Below are 20593 nucleotides of genomic sequence, written 5' to 3' on the forward strand. Positions count from 1 at the left end.
GTGCCCGCTGACTCAGGGCTGGGCCAGCCCCACTCCTGTGTGCTCCAGGGCCGCGGGGCCCAGCACCCGAGCCGGACCGTGCACTCGGGGTATGGCTCCGAGGCGGGCGTCGTGGGCCCTCTTAGAAGGGGAGACACATTGTGGCCCATGTTCGGTTCCTACTCCCGGGTCGGGACAGCCTGGAGAATTACAAACAGGACAACAAAGGAACGAGAGGCCGGTGCTTCGGGAACCAGGAGAGGAGGACAGCGTCTGCGGCCTGTCCTCCACAACCCAACCAGAAAACCAGACCCACGCTGCATGGAAACATTTCCGGCTCCCAGTCAGAATGCAGCCTGTGCCCTGCTCTGCCTGCACTTACGAGTCCTGTAACTAGTTTGCTGGTGAGTTTACTGCGACTGCTGTCAACCTGCTTGTTACGAGCCGAGTTAGATCAGAACAAAAATGGTCAACTCTCCTTGGAGAACTTGACTTCTCTATTTTACACAGACCATTTATTAAATTAGAAGGCTGAAAAGTAAAAACGTATCTTACAATCAAGGAGGAATCTGGACCCTGGACCCCAACAGAATGATCAGAAACGCAAAGCTCTGAGGACCGTTTCTGCCAACACTGGCAGGGCGCCTGCTGGAAACGCCTCTCTCCTCACCAGCACAGAGCGGCAGCCAGCTGCACGGTGCCCCGGCCCCGGGCGCCCGAGCCAGACGGCCCCCACCCCACCCCCAGGGGCTGCCTGGACGGGGAGTGCAGACATGAACGCGAAGCCGGGGCAGGAAGGGCGTCTGACTTAACGAAGGCCTCACAGGCATGACCTTCCTCTGATCCAGTAAAGAAGCATCCATGGAAAAGGACCATGAGAGCTGGCAGGTCTGGGGCCGCCCTGAAGCTAAGACTCCCGTGAACGGAGGCCCGGGCGGGGCGGCTGGGGCAGCGCGGGGTCACCTGGGGCTGGGGGCCCGGCCTGTGTGGAGCTGCGCCGAGTGTGGTCAGGTCACCGCCCAACAGTCTAGGGCTGCAGCCGAGGAACCATCGCTCTCAAGCATCTGAGAAGAGCCTGCGGCAAAGGCACAAGCGGTCCGAACCCACCAACCAACGCAGGTCTCCCCGAGCCGGGGCCACCGTGCACGCCCGGGGGAGACAGAAAGCGGCACTGCACTTAACCTACATGGAGGGAAGGGCTGCAGCCTGAGTCCTCCTAACTTCCTCAGGCTGGCCTTCCACTGACGTCCACACGGTTGGGATCCACCTCTATGTCCAAAGGCTGGGCAATGACTCCAAAGACAGAGCGGTGACCGCGACTTAGCGCGGACCGCGGTGGCCACAGCCAGTGCGTCACTTCGGAGACACCATTCAGATTTGATTTCCACGGGGCATCACCCAGCCTGTCCCCATCCTCTCTGTCCGCGGCCGGAGCCAGGGCCAGGGTAGCATCCACACGGCAGGGCGCCTCCTGCCTCTTGGGAAGACCTGCCAGCACTGACGGTCACCAGACTGCCCTCTCTGTCGCCCAAACTGACCCACAGGCCTGGGCCCAACCTAGTCTCCCTAAATTAACATCGGCAGTAAAAGCCAGGAGTTCCTAAATGCCCTTTAATAAGCAAATACAAGACTGGATCTGTTTCTTACACCCCAGTTTTAGTTCTGTTGCCAGAGTGCATCCCGGGGGGGAGCGGTGACCCTTCGGGACAGCATCACACAGAGGCGGGTGAGACAGCAGGAGAGATTGAGGGCCCAGGGCTCGGGCCAGGGCTCCCGACGCCACGCCCAGACCTGGCTGCTCTGCACTTAGGCTGAGCTCTGCAGCCGAGGCTGGACGGGGGTGAGCAGCCCACGAACACCACCAAGGGGAGGAGACAAGTTTTCAGCTGAAACTTCTAAGTGACCCCAAACCCGCTGTCAGTGGGTTCTGTGTGCCTTGCGTTAATGGGCCTACCCGATCAGGTCGCGTCACCGCAGGCCACCAATCAAACCAGAGAAGGCTCGGCGCGAAGGCCCTGGTGGGGGCAGCTGCTCCCAGGAGAGCCTCCCGGGACGGCGGGAAGGCGGGCGCGCACACGGGACACGGCCCTCCGACCAATGCGGGAGAGGCCCCCCACCCGCCGTGACCACGTCGAGAACGGCTGCAGGAACCGAAAACCACATGCATCCCGAACAAGGGTGTGGACTGGGCTACACAGACGTCCGAGGAAGGGGCTACGCAGGGTGCGTTCATGGGGATCTGCTGGGGACGGTGCTCCTGGGAGCTGGGCGGGCAGGCGGGCAGGCGGGCTGGCAGCAGGGCACATCTAGGACTCCTCGCCCATCTGCAGCAGGGAGTTGATGGCCGCATCCTTGCTGCCCCGCTGGGCCTCCAGCACAGAGCGGATCACCTCCCGGTCCATGTTGGGGAACATGTCCTGGATGGCCTTCAGGTCCTCCTCGCTGCAGCGGGGCTGGGCGCTCACGGCTGGGGGCAGGGCCACAGGCACCATGCCGGGGCTGCACACGGCGGGCATCCCTGAGAGCAGGAGACAGGGGTCAGGGAAAGCAGCACCTCCGACGCACGGGCTAGCCGCCCTGGGGGTCGGCCCCCCAGGTCTCGTCTCCCAGCGTGACCTCAGAAACTGGCCAGACACTCGTGAGAAACCAGGGGCGAGCAGCCCCCCGCCACTCGGTCCCCAGCATCTCACATGAGCCCACTTCACAGCGGGGGTGGCAGGGGCAAAAACAAGCCTAAGAACGTGTGCATTTACACCACAGGGGTCAATCTCATCCATCAAAGGCCACGAAACAGTTCCCTCCACCTGAGAACGAAACAGCAAACCCAGTCTACGCTCCTTTGCCCCAACACCTGAGACTTTCACGCCGTTTCCTCTGTCACATATTCCAGAACAGACTTTCCCAGCTTGGCACTCACATCACAATCAGACACCGACGAGGAAAGAAAACTCACCCAGCGCGTGCCCAGCACGTGCCCAGCCTTCCCCGTGACAGCAGACAACCCACGAGGCGAGGTGCTCACGAGCACTGCCGCGCCGGGGCCTGTGCGCTCGAGCAGAGGCCCTGGGGCCCCGGACACCCAGCCCCGCCAGCTACACGTGGGGCTCCTGGTATCACTCCCTCACACCAGCCACGTCCCCTCACTCCCTTGTTAGACACAGGTGACAACTGAGAACCTCACGGCATCTCAACTGCTGGAAGGTTCAGTCCGAGCACCTGGTGCCACCAGACCCCAAGACAAAGCTTTGACTCCTTGTCCTGAGATGGTCTCGTGGGGGAACCCAGACAAACGTAAGGAAGGAGAGTGTTAACAGAGGCTCCACGCCTAACCGAGTGCAGAGCCTAGTCAAACACCTCTCTGAAAAGTAGAAACGGATTTAAAATCATTAGTTCTGGGACTTCCCTGGTGGCACGCTGGTTAAGAATCCGCTTGCAAGGCTTCCCTGGTGGCGCAGTGGTTAAGAATCCGCCTGCCAATGCAGGGGACACGGGTTCGAGCCCTGGTCGAACATGCCACAGAGCAACTGAGCCCGTGTGTCACAAATACTGAGCCTGCGCTCTAGAGCCTGCGAGCCACAACTACTGAAGCCCGCGCACAGCAACAAAGACCCAACTCAGCCATAAATTAATTAATTAAAAAAAAAAAAAAAAAGAATCCGCTTGGCAATGCAGGAGACGCGGATTCGGGCTCTAGTCGAGAACTAAGATCCCACATGCCGCGGGGCAGCTAAGCCTGTGCGCCACAACTGTTGAGCCCGGGGGCCACAACTACTGAAGCCCGTGTGCCTAGAGCCCATGCTCCACAACAAGAGAAGCCACTGCAATGAGAAGCCCACGCACCACAACCAAGAGTAGCCCCCGTTCGCTGCAACTAGAGAAAGCCTGCGTGCAGCAACGAAGACCCAATGCAGCCAAAAATAAATAAATAAATTTTAAAAATAAAATAAAATAAAATCATTAGTTCTTATAAACTCAAAAGCACAAACAATCCGCCGAACCAGGCTGGGAGCGCTGGACTGAGAAGTTTAGGACATGATTTCCTTTCCTGTCTGAAGTCAGAAGATCCTAAAGGCGGCTCAACGCCGTCCAAACCAAAACTGGCAGAAGGGCCGACAAGTGTTGAGACGAGGTCGCATCGGCTGCAGGTGCGCGACTGAGGCTGCGCTGGACACACACGGCTGCCTCCAGGGACAGAGGGGACGGGACGTGCTCCCAAGGCAGCAGCAGAGCCCAGCCCCTCCGAGTCCCTCCTGGGCCAGCCGGGCCGAGCACCGGCCCACACCCGCCGCCCACCGGCCTTTAGTCCTGGCCGTCCTGAGAGGCGAGAGGTCGCTTGGGTCCCAGGCGGGCACTCAAACCTGGTGAGGCCAGGGCCCCCAGGTCATTCCATGAGCCCAGGAAGGTGCTCGCCCACCGCCTTTCAGAAACGGGGAGGGAAAGGGAACCCGGGACTGGGGATGGCTGACAGCTTCACTCCGCGAGCCCCCCGCCGTCCGCCCTGGCCTGGTTCGCATCCAGGCCACACCCCCACCGCCTGCATTTCTGACACTTCTGGGAACAGTGGAGACAAACTTTAGGGGGCACCCTGGCTCTCCTTAGGCCCCTTCCGCCAGGAGGGTCTTGGGTTGTAGCGTGGGAGGCAGGCGGTCCTAGGGCAATGAACTCGGGGCCCCACAGTCTTCACCTCGCTCTGGACGGAGTTTAGAGGATTTCGGGGACGTGGCCACCACTGTGCACACGGCATCCTCGGCGTCACTTGATCTCTCCGGTGCCCCGAGCCTCCCGCCGCCCATGCACTGCCCGGGTTTTATGGTGGTTCACGTGGGGGGCGAGCTGAGCCCAGGACCCGTCACGGCCCCGGATGGGAGCCGATCACAGGCTGACGTGAAGGCTCAAAAATCCAAAGGCGGAAGAGCCACAGTCCAACTTGACTTTGCTGTGCTGTGCGAGCCGCGCGTTCAGAAAGGTTACCAGCGCGTAAGGTAAGAAGCTCATAAAGGTAAAAAGATGGGAGAGAAACAGCAACGCTGGAGCCCGGGGTCCATCCACCCAACAGGAAGTGATCTTGTGCTGCGGTGATTCAAAATGCTTAGAAATCACATTTCAACATCTCCATAAATTTCAACTCACCTTCTCTGTGCCAACAGAGAAAAAACAAACCCTATTTCCTACACGTGCACGTAACGTTCAAACGTAACAGCGGACCCCTGGTTTTGGGAGGCTCTCCGGGCATCCCTTGAAGACCAGGCCCAGACTCTAGCCCACACCCCGAACCCCCACGCGCCTCCCCGCTGCTCGAACACCCAAGGGCATGCGCCCGGGGAGGAGAAGCAGCACACACCTGTGATGGGCACGTAGCCGACGCCCTGCTGGTACACAGTGGGCATCAGGACCACGGGCTGAGGCGGCATCATCATGGCAGCCGGCAGTGACTGAAACACACCAAAGACAATCAGGGGTCAGAGAAGAACACAGCACACATCCGAACCTCATCATTCCCAGCCTCGCCAAAAGCGTCCTGGGAGGGACAGTGCAGGGCCTGGAGCCCAGTCACCGGGCCCAGGATCGAGGTGGGTCCAGCCAGGCCCTGCATCCCGTCCAGCATCATCAAGTCCCTGCCCACACCGACACCCCAAAGGCTCCTCTGCCGGAGGACTCGGGTAGAAGGTGGCATCAGGCCTGCTGAACCACGGCTGAGACGTGACCAACAGAGAACCCCGCTCAAGAAAGGAAACCTAAGCTTAAACTCCAGGGTCAAACCGCCTCTCTCTGTTTATAATTCTTTAGTTAAGTACAACGATGACTTTCCGTCTACGTAGAAACGCCTGTTACAGAGGCACGATGGCATGTTCACGAGTAAACTCACTGATGTTGGGACCTGCTGTGAATCAGTCCAGCACCAGAAAGGGGGTGAGACAAGGTGCCAGAGGCGGCGGCCGTGGGGCTGGGCAGTCGGTCCCACCCGGGGCCCCTGCACCCCCCCCCGCGTCCACATGCCAGAAACACCTGGGAGTAAGGGCGGGGATGCCGGTAAGCCCGGGAACGGCACCCCAGTGGCCATGGGCCCGCCGGCCGGCCTCACCGTGTAGGACAGGACCAGGTTGATCATGCCCTCCTTGTCGTCGCCCTGCCGCCCGCTCAGGCTGTACCATTCGTCCACGACCTTGCCCTGCCTCAGCGCCTCGGGGATTGTCACGTGCGTCCAGGCAATGCGGTCGTCCATGGAGAAGGCTCGCTGGGGGGCGACGGGAGATGGCGGTGACCCCAGGGCTGCCCGGGAGGCCGCCCCACTGCCCCAGCCCTCCCGGCAGGGTGTGCGCGGCCCGGGGCCGCCCCGCTCTCTCCACCTCCTGTGGGCGCAGGGGGAGGGAGGCTCCACCGGGCCCCTGCAGACGTGCGCCCCCCACAGACCACATGCTCCCCTCCACCCCAGGGCCCCAGAGGCGACGGGGCCAGGTGTGAGGGAGGACCCGGGAGGAAGGGAGGAAGGCAGAACCCTGGGGACTGTGGCCACTTCCCAGCCCCACTGCCCACCCCCACCCCCCAGCCCCGTCAGCCGACCACAGGCGAGGGGGCAGCCGACCCGGCCTCAGGAGCGGTGGGACACGCCCAGGCAGGCCCTCGGAGGGCCAGGCTGAGTTAGAGCCCAGGGCACCCGACGGCCCAGCGACACTCGGGAGGTTCCTGCCACTCACGCCACCCAGCCACGGGCCCTGACCACGTCACACCTGAGCTGCGTACAGATAGCGGCTGCCTGACCTGCCTGGTCGGGTGACGCCCACACGCTGGACACAGGGTGGTGACGTGTCTGAATGCAAGTTCTAAAGACTCTGCAGGGGAAACGTGCTTTTCACTATGCTGGGGACACCAGGACACCTGTCACAAAGCCACAAGAAACCTGAAGTTCTGCAGCGGCTGAGTGGCCCCCGCGCGGCGCCCACCTCGTCAAAGATCTCCAGGTAGAAGGAGTCCACACCCGGGGGCACCGTGCACTGGATGACCTTATTCCAGCGCGGGTTCTTGGCGCCGTTGTGGGCTGTGGGCGTCTCGTACACCGCGTAGCCCAGGCGCAGTCGGCAGTACGGATCCATGCGGGTCATGCCGTAGTTCTTTGCCAACTTGGCCTGAAATAAAGCCGATGTATGAGACGGGGCAGCGGCTGTCACAGTGGAAGCCGCAGCTCAGCTAAGTGGGCTGCCCCTTCCACTCACGGCTTCCAGAGATTTCTGGGTGCCGACCCACCGGAACACGGCTGTAACTGAACCGTCAGCCCTCCGTATCCGTGGATTTAAGCAACCACAGATAAAAAATATTAGGAAAAAACATTCCAGAAAGTTCCAAAAAGCAAAACTTGAATTTGCCACACCAGCAACGAATTTTATAGCTTTACACTGTGTTACAACTGCACGCACACAGCATTTACCGTGTGTCAAGTGTTACGGGTAATCCAGTGATGACTCAGTACACGGGAGGATGTGTGTCGGGCACGTGCAAAACTGCACCGCTTTACATAAGGGACTTGGGCATCCTGGATTGTGGTGTCTGTGGGGTCCCAGAACCAATCCCAGGGACGACCATGCTCTGGGACCCAGGAGGGAGGAGAAGTCCAGGCTGGGTCCAGTGTTTCTGCGATAAGGCACCCGGCGCCGTGCCTGACACTCAGGACACACCGGCTGCTGCTAGGCAGGGGCTGGATCCCCATCCAAAGGAGGAGGAGGGTGAAAAGGGCAGGCCGTCCCGGGACAGAGCCAAGAGCCACCGAGAAGAGAAGCAGGGGGACGGGGGCCACCCCGGAGAAGCAGGGCCCAGCCAAGGCCTTCCCTGCGCCCTCGGAGAGTGACCGTGCTGGCTCCCCGGCCCCCCTCCCGCGCAGGAGCCTCTCGGCAGTGACCATCCCTGCCCAGTGCTGCGCGGGGGCCAGGGGTGCAGGCAACTCATCTTGGGCACCAGATGAGGCGGAGCCCACCCACATCTCACATAGGTCACGGGCCCACCTCAAGCCAGACGCGCTGCTCGGGACGGCTGGGATGCGTTTGTAGGCAAAACCGTGAACACCGATGAGCACATCAGGCTGTCGGTCAGGAAGTACTGACTCAAAGTGGATTATGGGCTTAAATGTAAAACCTAAAACTACAAAACTTGCACAGGAAAAACCAGAAGAAGTCTTTGTCATCTTTTAGGCAAGGTCAGCAAAAGCACGGCCCAGGAAGGACAGCTGGCGGCTCCCTGGGGACCGTGAGGAGGACAGAGCAGCCCCGTCTGCGGCATCAAGTCTGATCACAAACCCGTGTCCAGGACATAACGGACCCACAAACCTCAGCAATGAGAACACAACACGGTTGAAAAACAGGCAGAAGATCTGAAGAAGAAAAGCTCGACGCCAATTAGCACGTGAGAAGACGCTCCCCACCATCGGCCATCAGCGACACGCAAAGCAGAACCCCATGAGGCCACAAGGAGCTGCTGGACGGGCTCAGACCCAGCCCGCCGGGCCAAGCCGCCCACCCCCAGAGCGCAGGAGTCCCGCAGGCGGCTGGGAGAAGCCACGGTGTGGCAGTGCAGGGACCAGCCTGGCAGCTTCTCCAAAGCAGACTCCACCCAGCTCGGGAGTTGGGAGTCCACTCCGAAATGGGAACTCACGCTCACACAGAAGCCCGCGCTTCACAGCGGCCCGGGGCTGGGACCCCCGTCCCTGCTGGGCAACAGACAGACTCGGGAAGTGCTCCGGGGCCTGAGCTTGGTCAGCACTGCGGTCAAGGGCAGGCCCACCGACAGGCAGAGGGAACTATCTGTGTTGCTGGGGAAGCTCTCTTCATCACAGGGGTGGACAGGCTCGTCAGAGGTCATTGAAACACAGGCTAATTCAAATCAGTGCATTTTAACATATGTAAATCATATTCAGCAAGGTCGATTTTTTAAAAAACAGCAAAAAATTCCCCAAAGCCCTGCTGCCTGCACTGACACCCTCTCTCTTCTCCCCTCTGGAAGGCTCCGCACAAGCCCCTATTCTGTCTGCGAGCCTCCTTGCCCCCCCACATCCCCCACTCTCGTGCCGACTTCCCCAGAGCTCTGGCCGGGGCTGCCCACGACCGCACGTCCCAGAGCCACCACCCCTCCGTGCAGGCCCAGCCTGAGCCCCTCAGGACGCCCGCCTTATGTCACTGCTGGACCTCTGCCCTGCAGTCCACAGCCTCCCGGCCTCGGCCCCCTGCCTTTAAAACATCCTCGACTTAACGTGTCCGACACCGAACCGCGAGTTTCCTTCCCGGCCTGTTCCTCCTGTAATTTCCCCCATTTTGGTCGAGGCTCCTCCATCCCCTGGGTGCTGGCAACAGGCCTTGGGGTCACATACCCGCCTGCCCCCACGTGGGTGCGCCCCGAAGTCGGCTGGTTCTCCCCCAGGAGCACCAAGTGCAGGGCCTTCCAGCCTCGCCCACATCTTCCCGACACAGACCCCGAGGGAGCCCTGAACTCCAGCTCAGGACAGGGTGCCCACTCAGAGCCGAGCCCCAAGGCCACAGGACCCCCAGCTGGCAGCACCAGGAGGGCCTGGCCCTGAAGCAGCCCCCGGCACAGGGTGGCGATTCCTGTTCATGCTGTACTTTCCACGATAACACCTGGGCCGCTCCACACCTGCCCCCCAAGCTCGCCATCGGCGCACCGCACCCCGGCCCTCAGGGCGACGCAGGCGTTTACTGCCGCCCTGCCCTGCCCTCCTCACCCACTGACTTCCTGCTCCTCTGTCTGCAAGAGCAAACACGGATCGCACGGGCAATGTCTTCCCGAAAGCGCCCGGCAGAGGGCCTCAGCCCTCACACGCTGTTGTCTTCACTGTGAATTCACTAGAGCAGTTCTCAGGACGGCAGATTTTCCCCCCAAAACTCCTAGAAGCTGCCCTGGTATTTTCTGGAAAACACGTAGCAGCAAAGTCTGGAACGGGCCTGATTTCCGATAGCTTCAAGGCCGCTGTTTTGTCTCTGTCTATCCGCCAAGGCTTTTCCGGCTGAATAATCCGACGCTCGTGGCCTGAGCAAGGCCAGCGGCCCGTGAGTGCGGGAGGCGCCTTCCTTCTCCTGGACCCCGACTGGCCCCAAGGCCGTGCTCTGCTCACGGCTGCTGCCCTCTGCAGAGGCCCGTCTGCCACCGTGCTCTCCTCCCGCGCCCCCGGCACCACGAAGGGGACACGGAGGCCTGGCCTGCCCGCTTCCAAGGGGCTCCCCTGAGACACCGACTGGGCTGCGCTGTAGGCACACGAGTGTCTGAGGAAGGCCACCCCGAAGCTTACTGGGCACAACGACTCGCCAGGCACGGCCCTGGTGTCTGCTGCGGACAAATGGACAGATGGACAGGCGTCTCTGCCTCCCGCGGCCTCACGCAGCCCGTCAGAGCAACGTGGCAGCGCCCTTCTGTCCTGACAGCACATCTGGTTCTCCCGGGGGCCGGGATGACCGGGCAGCGGGCACGCCGCCCCTTCCCCGGCACCGGCAGGGCGAGCGGCGCTCCGGACGCCTTCTCTAACTCTTCCCGGGGAAACCCGGGCGACCGTCGGTATCTTCACATCCATCGCTCTCCACGAGGTATGTGTTTCCAGAAAAACGGGATCAGAGGAAGCCCCATCCATCCACGTGGCAACATGCTACGACAGCGAAGGCCCCGCCCCGCCCGCTCCGGCCCCCTCCCCCCGCCCCCCCCCACAGGCGGCCACACCCACCTGCACCACGGTGATGCTGAGGCGGCCCACGGTGCCCAGCGCCCCTCCGTACTGCAGCTGCTGCGCAGCCTGTGCGTCCAGCTGGATCTGCTGCTGCTGCTGTGTGGGCGTGATGCGCAGGAAGTCCTGAGGCAGCTCCCCGATGTACACCTGCGGAGAGCACGGCGGTCAGGGCTGGGCGCCACCCGCCCACAGGACGAGGGTCCGCGGCGGCAAGATATCCACCCTGCGGACCCCTCCCAGGGCCTGCGCTCTCGGCATCAGGATGCGCAGCAAACGGGGGGCTCTGTGGAGGCCCGAGTGCGTCTCCGCCCTGAAAGCAGGCCTCGCGTCCTCGCTGGGCCTGGGGGCCTCACACGCTCTGGTCCACGTGTCCACGATCCCTTCCCCAGGACCAGGACCGCCGCAAGCAAGGCCTGTCCACCGTGAGCGCTGTTCACGGGGTGAAACCTGAAGCTTGGATGTCCAGTGACTTGGAAAGGCCTCTGTGCTGATACCCTTCAAACGTCTCCACGAGAAACAACTTGCGTACAAAAACGCCCCGGAGACCAAGAACCCAACAGATTAACCACCAGAAGCCTGGATACCTGGCCCTGGACAGGTGAAGTGATGGGGACACACCTGATGGGGACCACACTCAGGGACACACCTGAGTGTGGAGCCTGGTGGAGCCTGGGGGCTCCAAGAGTGACGACTCCCAAGAAGACCGCAGGAGACCATGCACGGAGAGACGGCCCACAGCCAGACGGCCCGACCGCCTGTGTTCAGAGCCCTCGACAGCCGCACCGTTGCTCGCCCCCGGGGGGGGTGCGGGCCTGGAGGGGCCACAGTGCGAGCAGAGCCCAGGTGAACGGGAGGGAGCAGCCGCAGGACCCACGATGGAGGTCTGGCTGCTGGGGGGGAAACCGGGGCCACAGGCCCCCTCAGCCGCACAGGGGACGTCACAGACCCCAGCCGCGGGCCCTGAAGAACTGGATGGAAACGGAAAGGAAGACCCCACCGTGTCACAGCGAGTTCTGGCAACTGCGCTCACAGCAGCCGCCAGGGACCACTTGACGTCCGGGCGCCGCACGACACGGGGGTCTCTGCTGCGCAGACCAGACGGCACCAGGCAGGGGCCCAGACAGCACCCCATCCACCTAGCTCACAGCGCCCCTGGGAGAGCACCTCCCCCAGCGAGCGCCCCCAGCGCCTTTCCTATCGAAGGTCCCTGGGAGGGTCTGGGCCTGGAGATCATGCGCTCCCACCAAGGCTGATGGAAGCGCACACAAGGGCGCTCGCTGGCTCCCAGCAGCCCGCACGCCGACTCTGCACCCAGGGGCCTAGCGCTCCTGCTGCTTCTCTCTAAAAGCAAGCCCCCCGCCCCCCCCCCCGACCCTCTGTCTGGGAGCCAGCTCTGCGTCTCACACCTCCGCTGCATCAAGGGCCCAGCCCAGGGCAGGGGAGGGTGCCCCCGGAGGCTGCCCCCCAGAGGCCCCGGCGTTGCCAGGAGAGGAGCGCAGTGCCTTCCATTCCCTCCCCAAGGCATCGCAGGCCGCGTTTCCTGGGCGCGTAGTGCAGCCGAGTGGGTTCCAGGACAGGCCCTCGAAGGAAAGCGGGTGGTGACACCCTGTGGGCCACACCCCTCAGGAGGGCTGAGATGCCCAGGACACGCCAATCGTCAACTCCTGCCAGCGCCAAGACCAGGCCCCCGTGACCCCCCAAACGCACCCCACCCAGAGCCCCTCAGGCTCCTTGCCGTTTGCCCGGTACTCGTCTTACTGAAATGACTCTCCCAGGGGTCGCTGGCGCACAGACCACACCCCCGCCTGCTGGTCTGAGGAATGACTGCCCACCTCAGCGCCAAGGACCCCACAGGGAGCAGGCCGCAGGGGGACATTCAGTGGCGAGAGTGACAGGTCAGGAAAGGCCTCTCTGTTCCTTCGCTGATCCTGTCTTGTCAGGAGCTCCTAGAGGTCATGAAACTAGAATGAAATGAAACTCCTGGGGGGTATGTTCCCTCTTTACTGTACTCATCTTGGTTCTGGGGTTCAGCACAGTCCACACAGGAGCCACGCGGGGACAGCGGGCCACGCTGAGGCCTTAAGGGAGGGGGACCAATCCCACGTGGTCAGAGCCTGTGAGGGGTGGGGGAGGGGGGATCACAGCCCAGGGAGGAGGAGCCTCCAGGTCGGCAGGGCCACCCGCCTGAAGGCACCCTGGGGACACCTGCCCTAGGCCCGCCCGCCAGAGACAACAGCAGGGGCGAGGCCCAGGGTGATGGCGGGTCAGGGCAGGGCATGTGGGGCTCAGCACCCGGCGGCTGACGGCTGCCCCACCAGCCAACAGGCCCCGTCGCACAGCAGCCCCAGAGGCCTGCGGCAAGCAGTAGGCTGCACGCTCATCCCAGCGCCCGACAGAGAGGCCCCGGGACGCGCCCGCTGAGGCCTAGGAGACACCTGCCAGTCACGGCACGGGCCACTGACGTTCTTCCATCAGTTCAGCATCTTCCCAAAGGAAGTTACAAGGAAAACTCCAACTGCCAGCCGACACCTGCAGCCACGGGGATGGGTCTCCACACGGGTCACCGCCCCCCACAGACACACACACCCTGCTCCTTCCTCAAGTCTCCAGCGCCTCCTGCCGATGACCTGGTTTCAGGAAACAGGAAAAGAGGAAAAAGCCCAGAAGCAACAGGGAGGGAGGGCTGGCGCCGTGGGGGGCTCCCCAGAGGGTGCCACTTAGTCCCTCCCCCCTCGCCCCTCCCGCCACAGTCCTCTTCCAGGTTTCACTGCAAAAACCTCTGTGTCAGCTCTCCTCCCCTATTCCTATCCCTCAGGCCTCCCCCAACTTTCTAAATGACCCAAACCTGGATAGGCCACTCAAGCCAGAACGTCTGGCTGTCCCAGCCCTGCCGGACACAAGCTCCGGACGCGGGGACTGAGACACGGCGTTAACTGAGCACAAGGACGCCGGAGGGTCAGCGAGAGAGACAACGCCACTGGCCCAAACGAGGACCAGACCACAATGCTGACAGGACAGCAGCGTCTTCCACGGGGCCTTGCCCAGGGATTCCGGAGCCTCTCACGCCAGCCCGGGGTCTGGGTGCGAGCGAGATGGATCACCCTGTCCACACCTGAGTAAAATGAAACAGCCAGTGACGGGCCAAGGGGCGCCGGGGCCGGGCATCGCACTGCAAGTCTTTCAACTTCACCGTATGTGCGGATTTTCATGCCAAATGCTGGGGGGAAATCACTGCTCCCGTGGCGCTCGTAGTTTAACAAAAGAAGACAACTGCTGAAAGTCGCAGCGCTGTACATAATCACAGGGTGAGCACCCCGGGGCAGGTGAACAGCCGGTGACGTAAGACGGTGTAGACGGCTGAGGCCACTTTGGGAGAAGACGCCACCTCAGCAGAGGCCTGAATGGCATGAAGGCGGCAGTCATGCAGAGCCTGGGAGGGCCCTGTGCACAGGCCTGGCCAGGAGCCCGCCAGGCAGATTGAGGCAGGGAGGTGGCTGGAGCAGAACAAGCAAGGGAGAGCAGGAGGGTGCAGCAGAGGACAGGAGTGTCGCACCAAGGCCACTGATGGGCTCTGACTCAGAGATGAGGAAGGGAGCAGGTGAGCAGCCAGGGCAGGTGAGCAGCCGGGGCAGGTGAGCAGCTGGGGCAGGTGAGGAGCCGGTGCAGGTGAGGTGCCGGGGCAGGTGAGGAGCCGGGGCAGGTGAGCAGCCGGGGCAGGTGAGGTGCCGGGGCAGGTGAGGTGCTGCACACGCACATCTGGCTCTGCCTGGCGCCCGGCCCCAGCGTGTGACAGTGGGGGGTTGGGGGTGGGGTGGGGGCGGGCGGGACCAGTCGAAGGGGTGCGGTTGGTGTGGGTGAAGCAGAGGCGGAGAAGGAATCCGATGCTGGACCTGCTCGGTAGGCAGAGCCACAGGAGCGGCTGAGTGGGCAGGAGAGGCGAGGCCGCCCAAGGGGACGGGGAAGCCAGGGAGGGTTCCAGGGAAGGAAAGGGCGGGTCCGTGTGCGATGTTCTTGGGAGACAGGGAGCCGCTCAGGATGGTCAGCCTGGGGATGAGTGGGGTGGGCGCTGACACCCCCCAAGACCCCCAAGGGAGCAAGACGGACAGAAAGGAGGAGCCGTGGAAGGAAACCCGTGTGAAGAACGCGACCCTAGGCAGTGAGAGGCCATCGCACCTGTGCCCACTGCCGCGGCCGTGCCCACAATGAACCCGCCAGACAAGCCGCTGCGGGGCCCCCGCCCGAGCCCCACCCCCACTCGGTCACCCCCGCACCTCGCAAAGCACAGGTGGCTTCCCAACCTGCAGGACCCTCTCACTGTCAGCTGAGGCAGCTGCCCTTCCTGGGCCCCCAGCCCCGCACCGCCATCCTCCCACCCAGCTGCTGTCCAGCTGGTGGTGAAGCAGAATCACCAGAGGGAGGTGGGTGGAATGGGAGGTACACAGGCAGGACTGCAGGCGGGGAGCCCGAGGAGTTGGCCAGGTGTCTGAGAAACGACAAGTAACGCAGGGGCCGAGCAGCCCCCAGGCCGTATACGTGGGAGGGTACGGGCACAGAGCTGCTGGCCACAATGCCCAGATAGATACCACAGACACCGACAGAGAGCAGAGCGGGGGAGCGGAAAGAGGGGCTGGGGGTGCTCTCAGATGCGGGAAGAGGCACAGGGCTGGAGCACACCAGCAGCTCAATGGCAGATGCCTCACAGGGACCTTCACGTCCCAAGAGAAGGAGCCTGTGCGCCCAGAATCCCAGACAGCATACATACCTTTCAGGAACGAGAGAAAGCAGCACGTGTCTCAGTCCCTGTGAGCAAGCACCAGCTTATCAAGGTAACACTGCCCCTGGGAGGATGGGGAGAGGCCACCCGAGGCAGCAACCCATCAGGAGGAGGGCGGTTACAAGGGTTAACCTTGCAGCGCAAAGTCCGTACGTTAACACTTCCAGGACAACCCCAAAGAGAACAGAATGACAACATGTGTTTTCCAAACCGGCAGAAACCAAAAAATGGAACTTAAGAAACTATATTTAATCAATCCAAAAGAAGGCAAGGAGAGAAAAAGAAACAAAAATAGACAAATAAAAGCACAAATGAAAGTGTTAGGTACAAAAAGTGTGTGTGTATAACTATACACATAAAACTATCTAACACATTCCAGCTAAAAAATGAAGAAGACAGACTTCAGATTTGACTTTTTAACAATCCAGCTCCATGTTGCTGACAACAGACCAACCTGACACATGTTCTGAAAGATGTGGTCCAACAATGAAAACCCCATCAGGCAAACACTCCCTAAAAGAAAGCTGGCGTTGCCATGTGGCATCAGACCAAACAAGAAAGGCCTGTGCATGGCCAGCGGGGTCACCACACGCAAAAAGGTCCAACTCACAGGAAGACGGGGCCATCCTAAACCAGGATGCGCTCCTAACTCACCCTGAGAATCCAGAGCAGAGCTCACGGGGACACGGGCGATGGTCTAGACTCCAACAGTGCGGGTCCACAACTGTACCCGAAAAAGAGAAAGCCAAGCGCAGGCCTAAAAAGAAAAACAACTCCTTCCTCTGAACATTGGAAATGAAAGAGAAAGAACTAAGCAGTTGTCTTGCCTTTCCCATACAGACTGTATTTAAGGACAACCAGACAGCGTTCATCTATACAAACAGGTCCAGCTAATAAATGCAGAAAAAGTGACAAAATTCAAACATCAGGGGCTTCCTTGGTGGCGCAGCAGTTAAGAATCCGCCTGCCAATGCAGGGGACACGGGTTTGAGCCCTGGTCCGGGAAGATCCCACATGCCACGGAGCAACTAAGCCCGTGCCCCACAACTACTGAGCCAGCGCTCTAGAGCCCGCGAGCCACAACTACAGAGCCTGCATGCCACAACTAATGAAGCCCGCATACCTAGAGCCCGTGCTCCACAACAAGAGAAGCCACCGCAATGAGAAGCCTGCGCACCGCAACGAAGAGTAGCCCCCGCTTGCCACAACTAGAGAAAGCCCGCTTGCAGCAACAAAGACCCAACGCAGCCAAAATAAATTAAAAAAAAAAATTCAACTATCACCCTCTGCCACCCCCAGTGAAGTCAATTATCAATTCGTGCAAGGCTGATGAGAACCTGGACATCCCCGCCCACCCAGGCATCCAGACAGCTCACCCTCAGGCCTGACAAGGGAAAAGACATGACAGGAAGGAGGGGCCACACTGATCAACCAGCATCTCCAAAAGCAGGACAAGTGGTCCCTACTGGCCCCCTTTGGCCTGGACTCAATGGGACACACCACACATCTTAGCCTGTGACCAAGCCTTGGCCACCGTCCCGTCGAGCTGACCGGCAGCACTGTGGTCAACAGTGGCGGGTCCCGCAAACCCCCCCTGACCCGAGTTCTACCTCAGAAGGCAGAGAGGCCCCCACACAGGTACTGCTGTGGGTGCCCATCGGGTGCTTTTTAGTAGTTCGTGGACCAGACAAAATCACAGCATGGAGAAGGTCTGTCAGAACAGAAACACCAGCACTGCTGAAAGCGGGCAGACAGCACAGGGCTGGGCATCCCTCGGTGGCCATTCAGGGAGGGACTCACCTGCAGACGCCAACACCACGTCTCCTGGAACTTAAGCAAATTCCTAGCCCCTCAGGCTCCCCTTCTCAGGGACAAAGGGAACCTCCCCAGACCCGTGGGACCCCCGCTTCTGCTTCCCATGCCCGAGGACTCTGCCTGTCCCTCCTTCACCACGAGCGGGAAGAGACAGTCAGACTTCAGAGTCAGCCCAAGCGAGCGTGGATCCAGGCCCTGGGAGCCCTGCTGAGTGACCCTGGGCCGAGGCTGAACCCCCGTCCTGTGTGGGTAGGGCTGGGTCCCCCCGGCCGAGGGCGGACCCTCGGGAGAGCCGCCCAGCCAGGATCCGGCATGGGGAGCACCTGCCGGATGCCCCAGCTGGACTTGCAGCTTCTGCCACGAGCCACGCCGTCCCGCGGGGCCTCCACCGCACCACACACACGACAGCACGTGGGAGCTCCTTCAACGCCAAGTCCGTACACCCTGGCAAAGGAAGAGGTCTCCACCAGACCCCGAAAACCACAAAAGGAAGGGTTCTCCAAGTCTGATAACCGGCAAAAAAGCCTTTACGGGTACAGTTAACCCAGAGGGGGTGGGCCAGCGGGGAGATGTGGAAACGAGAGGATGTGTACCAGGCAAAAACCTTAGGGGGGGAAAAAACAGTAAAAAGTAAACAGTCCACTGTAGCAACCAGATCGAACGCAAGGCCAGAGGCACCTGCACCGGCCGCCCTGCCCTCTGGCACGGACAGCCCTGCTCAGGACCCTTCCTGGCCTTGAAGCAGCAGCCCCCATCTCCCAGACCCTGTCCCACCCTGCTTTCCATGCTCTCCCCTCCCACCACCCCGCAGCTCCTGCTACCCCATCGAGTCTCCAGTCGGAGACCCTTGCCCCAACACCCTTACTCAGCCCGGCCCCGGCCCCGGCCCAGGCAGGCCACCGTTCACCCCGACTTGAATTCAGACCTCAGGGTCTGAGAGTGGATGCTCTGTGAGACCCTGATGGCAGGCGTCACCGTACGGTGCCACCCAAGATACCGAGAGCACCCACACCATCTGGGCAAGCCACACAGGCTCCAGGGCGCCCAAGACCCCTGAGCCCCCAGCAGCTCTGGCCCGGACCGAACCTTACTGCACAAGCACAGGTCATGGAGGGCAGCCCTCAAACACCTGCTGGTCTACGCACGGGGCCCACGACACACGGACAGAAGGCCCACGACCACTCGACAAGAGAACACGCCGGGAAGCACCGCACAGGGCCGGTCAGCCGGGTCATCGAGACCCCGACAGCACAGGCCCCAAGTCCGGACACCGTCTGCCGCCCTGGCCCGGTCACAGCCCTGTCACAGCACATGGCCGACGTCCCCCTTGGTGAGAGGAGGGGCCCACCTCCACCAAGCGCTCCCTGCGCCTGGCCCCGAGCCGGCTGTGTGTTCGCCTGTGGTTCCCAGCAGGCTGAGGACACGTGACGGGCCAGGAACGGGGCCGGGCCGCTTGCCCATTACGCCACCGCTCCCCTCCCGAGGGAGCCGCTAATTTGCTCCTTGTGCTGCTCTGATGAGCCACTTGCCCAGAAATGAGAACGTGTCGACAGACACTCGGCCTGCTGTGTAGCTCACTGTACGCAGTGCCGGTGAAGACGCGGAAACGCTGAGAAATCACTCTACTGACTCTGGGGCGTTTCCACACCCAGTCGGCTAGGAACTCCCATCAGGTCCCATTCAAACGCTCAGAACGAGCGTCTGTGCCCAGGGGGGGTTTCTAACAAGCCCTGGTCTTCCTCAAACTCAGAAAAACGTTCTGTGGATTCTTCGCCAGTCGGGAGAAACACAAACAGGACTTGTCAAGCCCGACTCGAGGGTGAGGAGCCCCGGCAGCCGGGGGCTTACCCTCAGCAGCGGCTTTCAGAGAAGGCACATCAGAGTGTCCACAGAGGAACCTTGTCCCGACTCAGAAGGACCCAGGTGTCCGCCTACCGTGCGTTTCAAGACGCTGTGATAAAAACCTCACCACCCGTGAGGACGCACCCCAACCCAGTCTGAACGCCCGGCTGGAGGCGAGTCCCCAGGAGCCGGCCTGAGCCCGTCTGGACTCGCTCGCCGGCAGCGACACAATAAGCTGGGCCAGAAGACAGGACGCGAAGGCTGCGCGGAAGGGCACCCAGCTCGCGGCTCCCAGACCCTCATTTGTCACTTAAGAAACCGAGGAACAGACCCGGGCCTGGGGGCCTCCACCATCCAAGAGCCTGTCCAGGGTTCAGGGTGCTTCTCTGGGTGCCTCCTCCTTCCGAGGACCCACTGGGTGCGGGGCCTCCCCCAACCCGGGGACCCACCCGGTGCGGGGCCGCCCCCGTCCCGGAACTCCCTTCCGCTTGCCCGGAGCCCGGCGTCGGGCCCTCCCCTGCGCCCTGAGGCCGCGGAGCCCGCCCCCAGCCGGAGCCTACCGGCCCGCGCTGCGTGCTGACGGTGGTCGCCATGGTCTGGCCGGCCTCAGGCCTCGCCCTCCGAGAGGTGACGCGCCGGCGACCCTTCGCGCGGAACCGCGATCTAACTATTGCCCCGCAAGGCCGCCGCCGCCACAGTCAGCTGACGGCCGGCCCCGCCCCCGCACTGCCCACTGCGCCGGCGCAGCACCGCCCCGCCCTTTCCGGCGCCGGGCGCCTGCGCAGTCGCTCCCCGCCCCTCGGCCCCGCGAAATGGCTCCCGAGCCGGCAGTGTGCGCATGCGCGCCGGGCTGGCGGGGGTGGGTGGGGGCGGGCCGTGGGGCCGGGCCGCGGACTGTAGGTGCTGGTGCATCCGGCTGGACCCGCGGCCGGAGCGGGTCTGGGGCCCCGCCGCGCCTCGCCGAGTGACTGGAGTGACTCGGTGCGGCGGCCGCCCTCCGTGTGTGTCCGCGGTGAGGCCGCGCGCTGACCACTCCGCCCCTTGCTTCCCGCCGGCCGCTCAGCAGGGTCTTACCCGAGGCTGCTGGCCGAGCTTCCTCTGGAGACCACGGAGCTTTGCTGTTGTCCGTCCGAGGAGGAGGTGGAGAGGCCTGGCTTCCCCTAGGCCTGGTGTTCTGCTGTTGACACAAGCAGTTTCCCAGGCACTGCGATCAGACAGGGCTGCTGACCACTCCAGTCACGGGTGGACCTCCTCCGCCACCCGAGCTGGGACACTGCTGCCTCTTCCCATTACAGCTTCACCTTCTAGATGGGAGTTATTAAGAAGCTTCCAGACAGCATCCAATCCACAGCAAAACCCCGCTTCCTTAAACCCTCCCCAGAACCACCTACAAAAGCCCCAATTCTATAAGGAGTCCTTTCTAATACCCTCCAAGTCCCCCGGTGCATCCCCCAGGTGTGTGGTCTCCT

The 20593-nt window shown here is 62.1% G+C and overlaps 1 protein-coding gene across 3 annotated transcripts; it reads right to left on the minus strand.

Moving 5' to 3' along the window:
• Positions 1 to 467: 467 nt before the first annotated feature.
• On the minus strand, positions 468 to 19844 carry TOLLIP (toll interacting protein). Of its 3 annotated transcripts, XM_060158170.1 has the most exons (6): positions 19685 to 19844; positions 10691 to 10840; positions 6921 to 7103; positions 6062 to 6214; positions 5321 to 5411; positions 468 to 2497 (listed from the first exon to the last, which is right to left on the minus strand). In XM_060158170.1, exons 1-6 carry the CDS (start codon positions 19715 to 19717, stop codon positions 2286 to 2288), a joined length of 822 nt encoding a protein of 273 aa, XP_060014153.1. In that variant the 5' UTR covers positions 19718 to 19844; the 3' UTR covers positions 468 to 2285. The 3 variants fall into 3 exon arrangements, with proteins under 3 accessions (XP_060014153.1, XP_060014154.1, XP_060014155.1); XM_060158171.1 differs by lacking the exon at positions 6062 to 6214; XM_060158172.1 differs by lacking the exons at positions 5321 to 5411; positions 6062 to 6214; positions 6921 to 7103 and having other exon boundaries at positions 2288 to 2497.
• Between the last annotated feature and the right edge of the window lie 749 nt (positions 19845 to 20593).

This window comes from Lagenorhynchus albirostris, chromosome 9 (assembly GCF_949774975.1).
Source record: "Lagenorhynchus albirostris chromosome 9, mLagAlb1.1, whole genome shotgun sequence".
Taxonomy (NCBI): Eukaryota; Metazoa; Chordata; class Mammalia; order Artiodactyla; family Delphinidae; genus Lagenorhynchus; species Lagenorhynchus albirostris.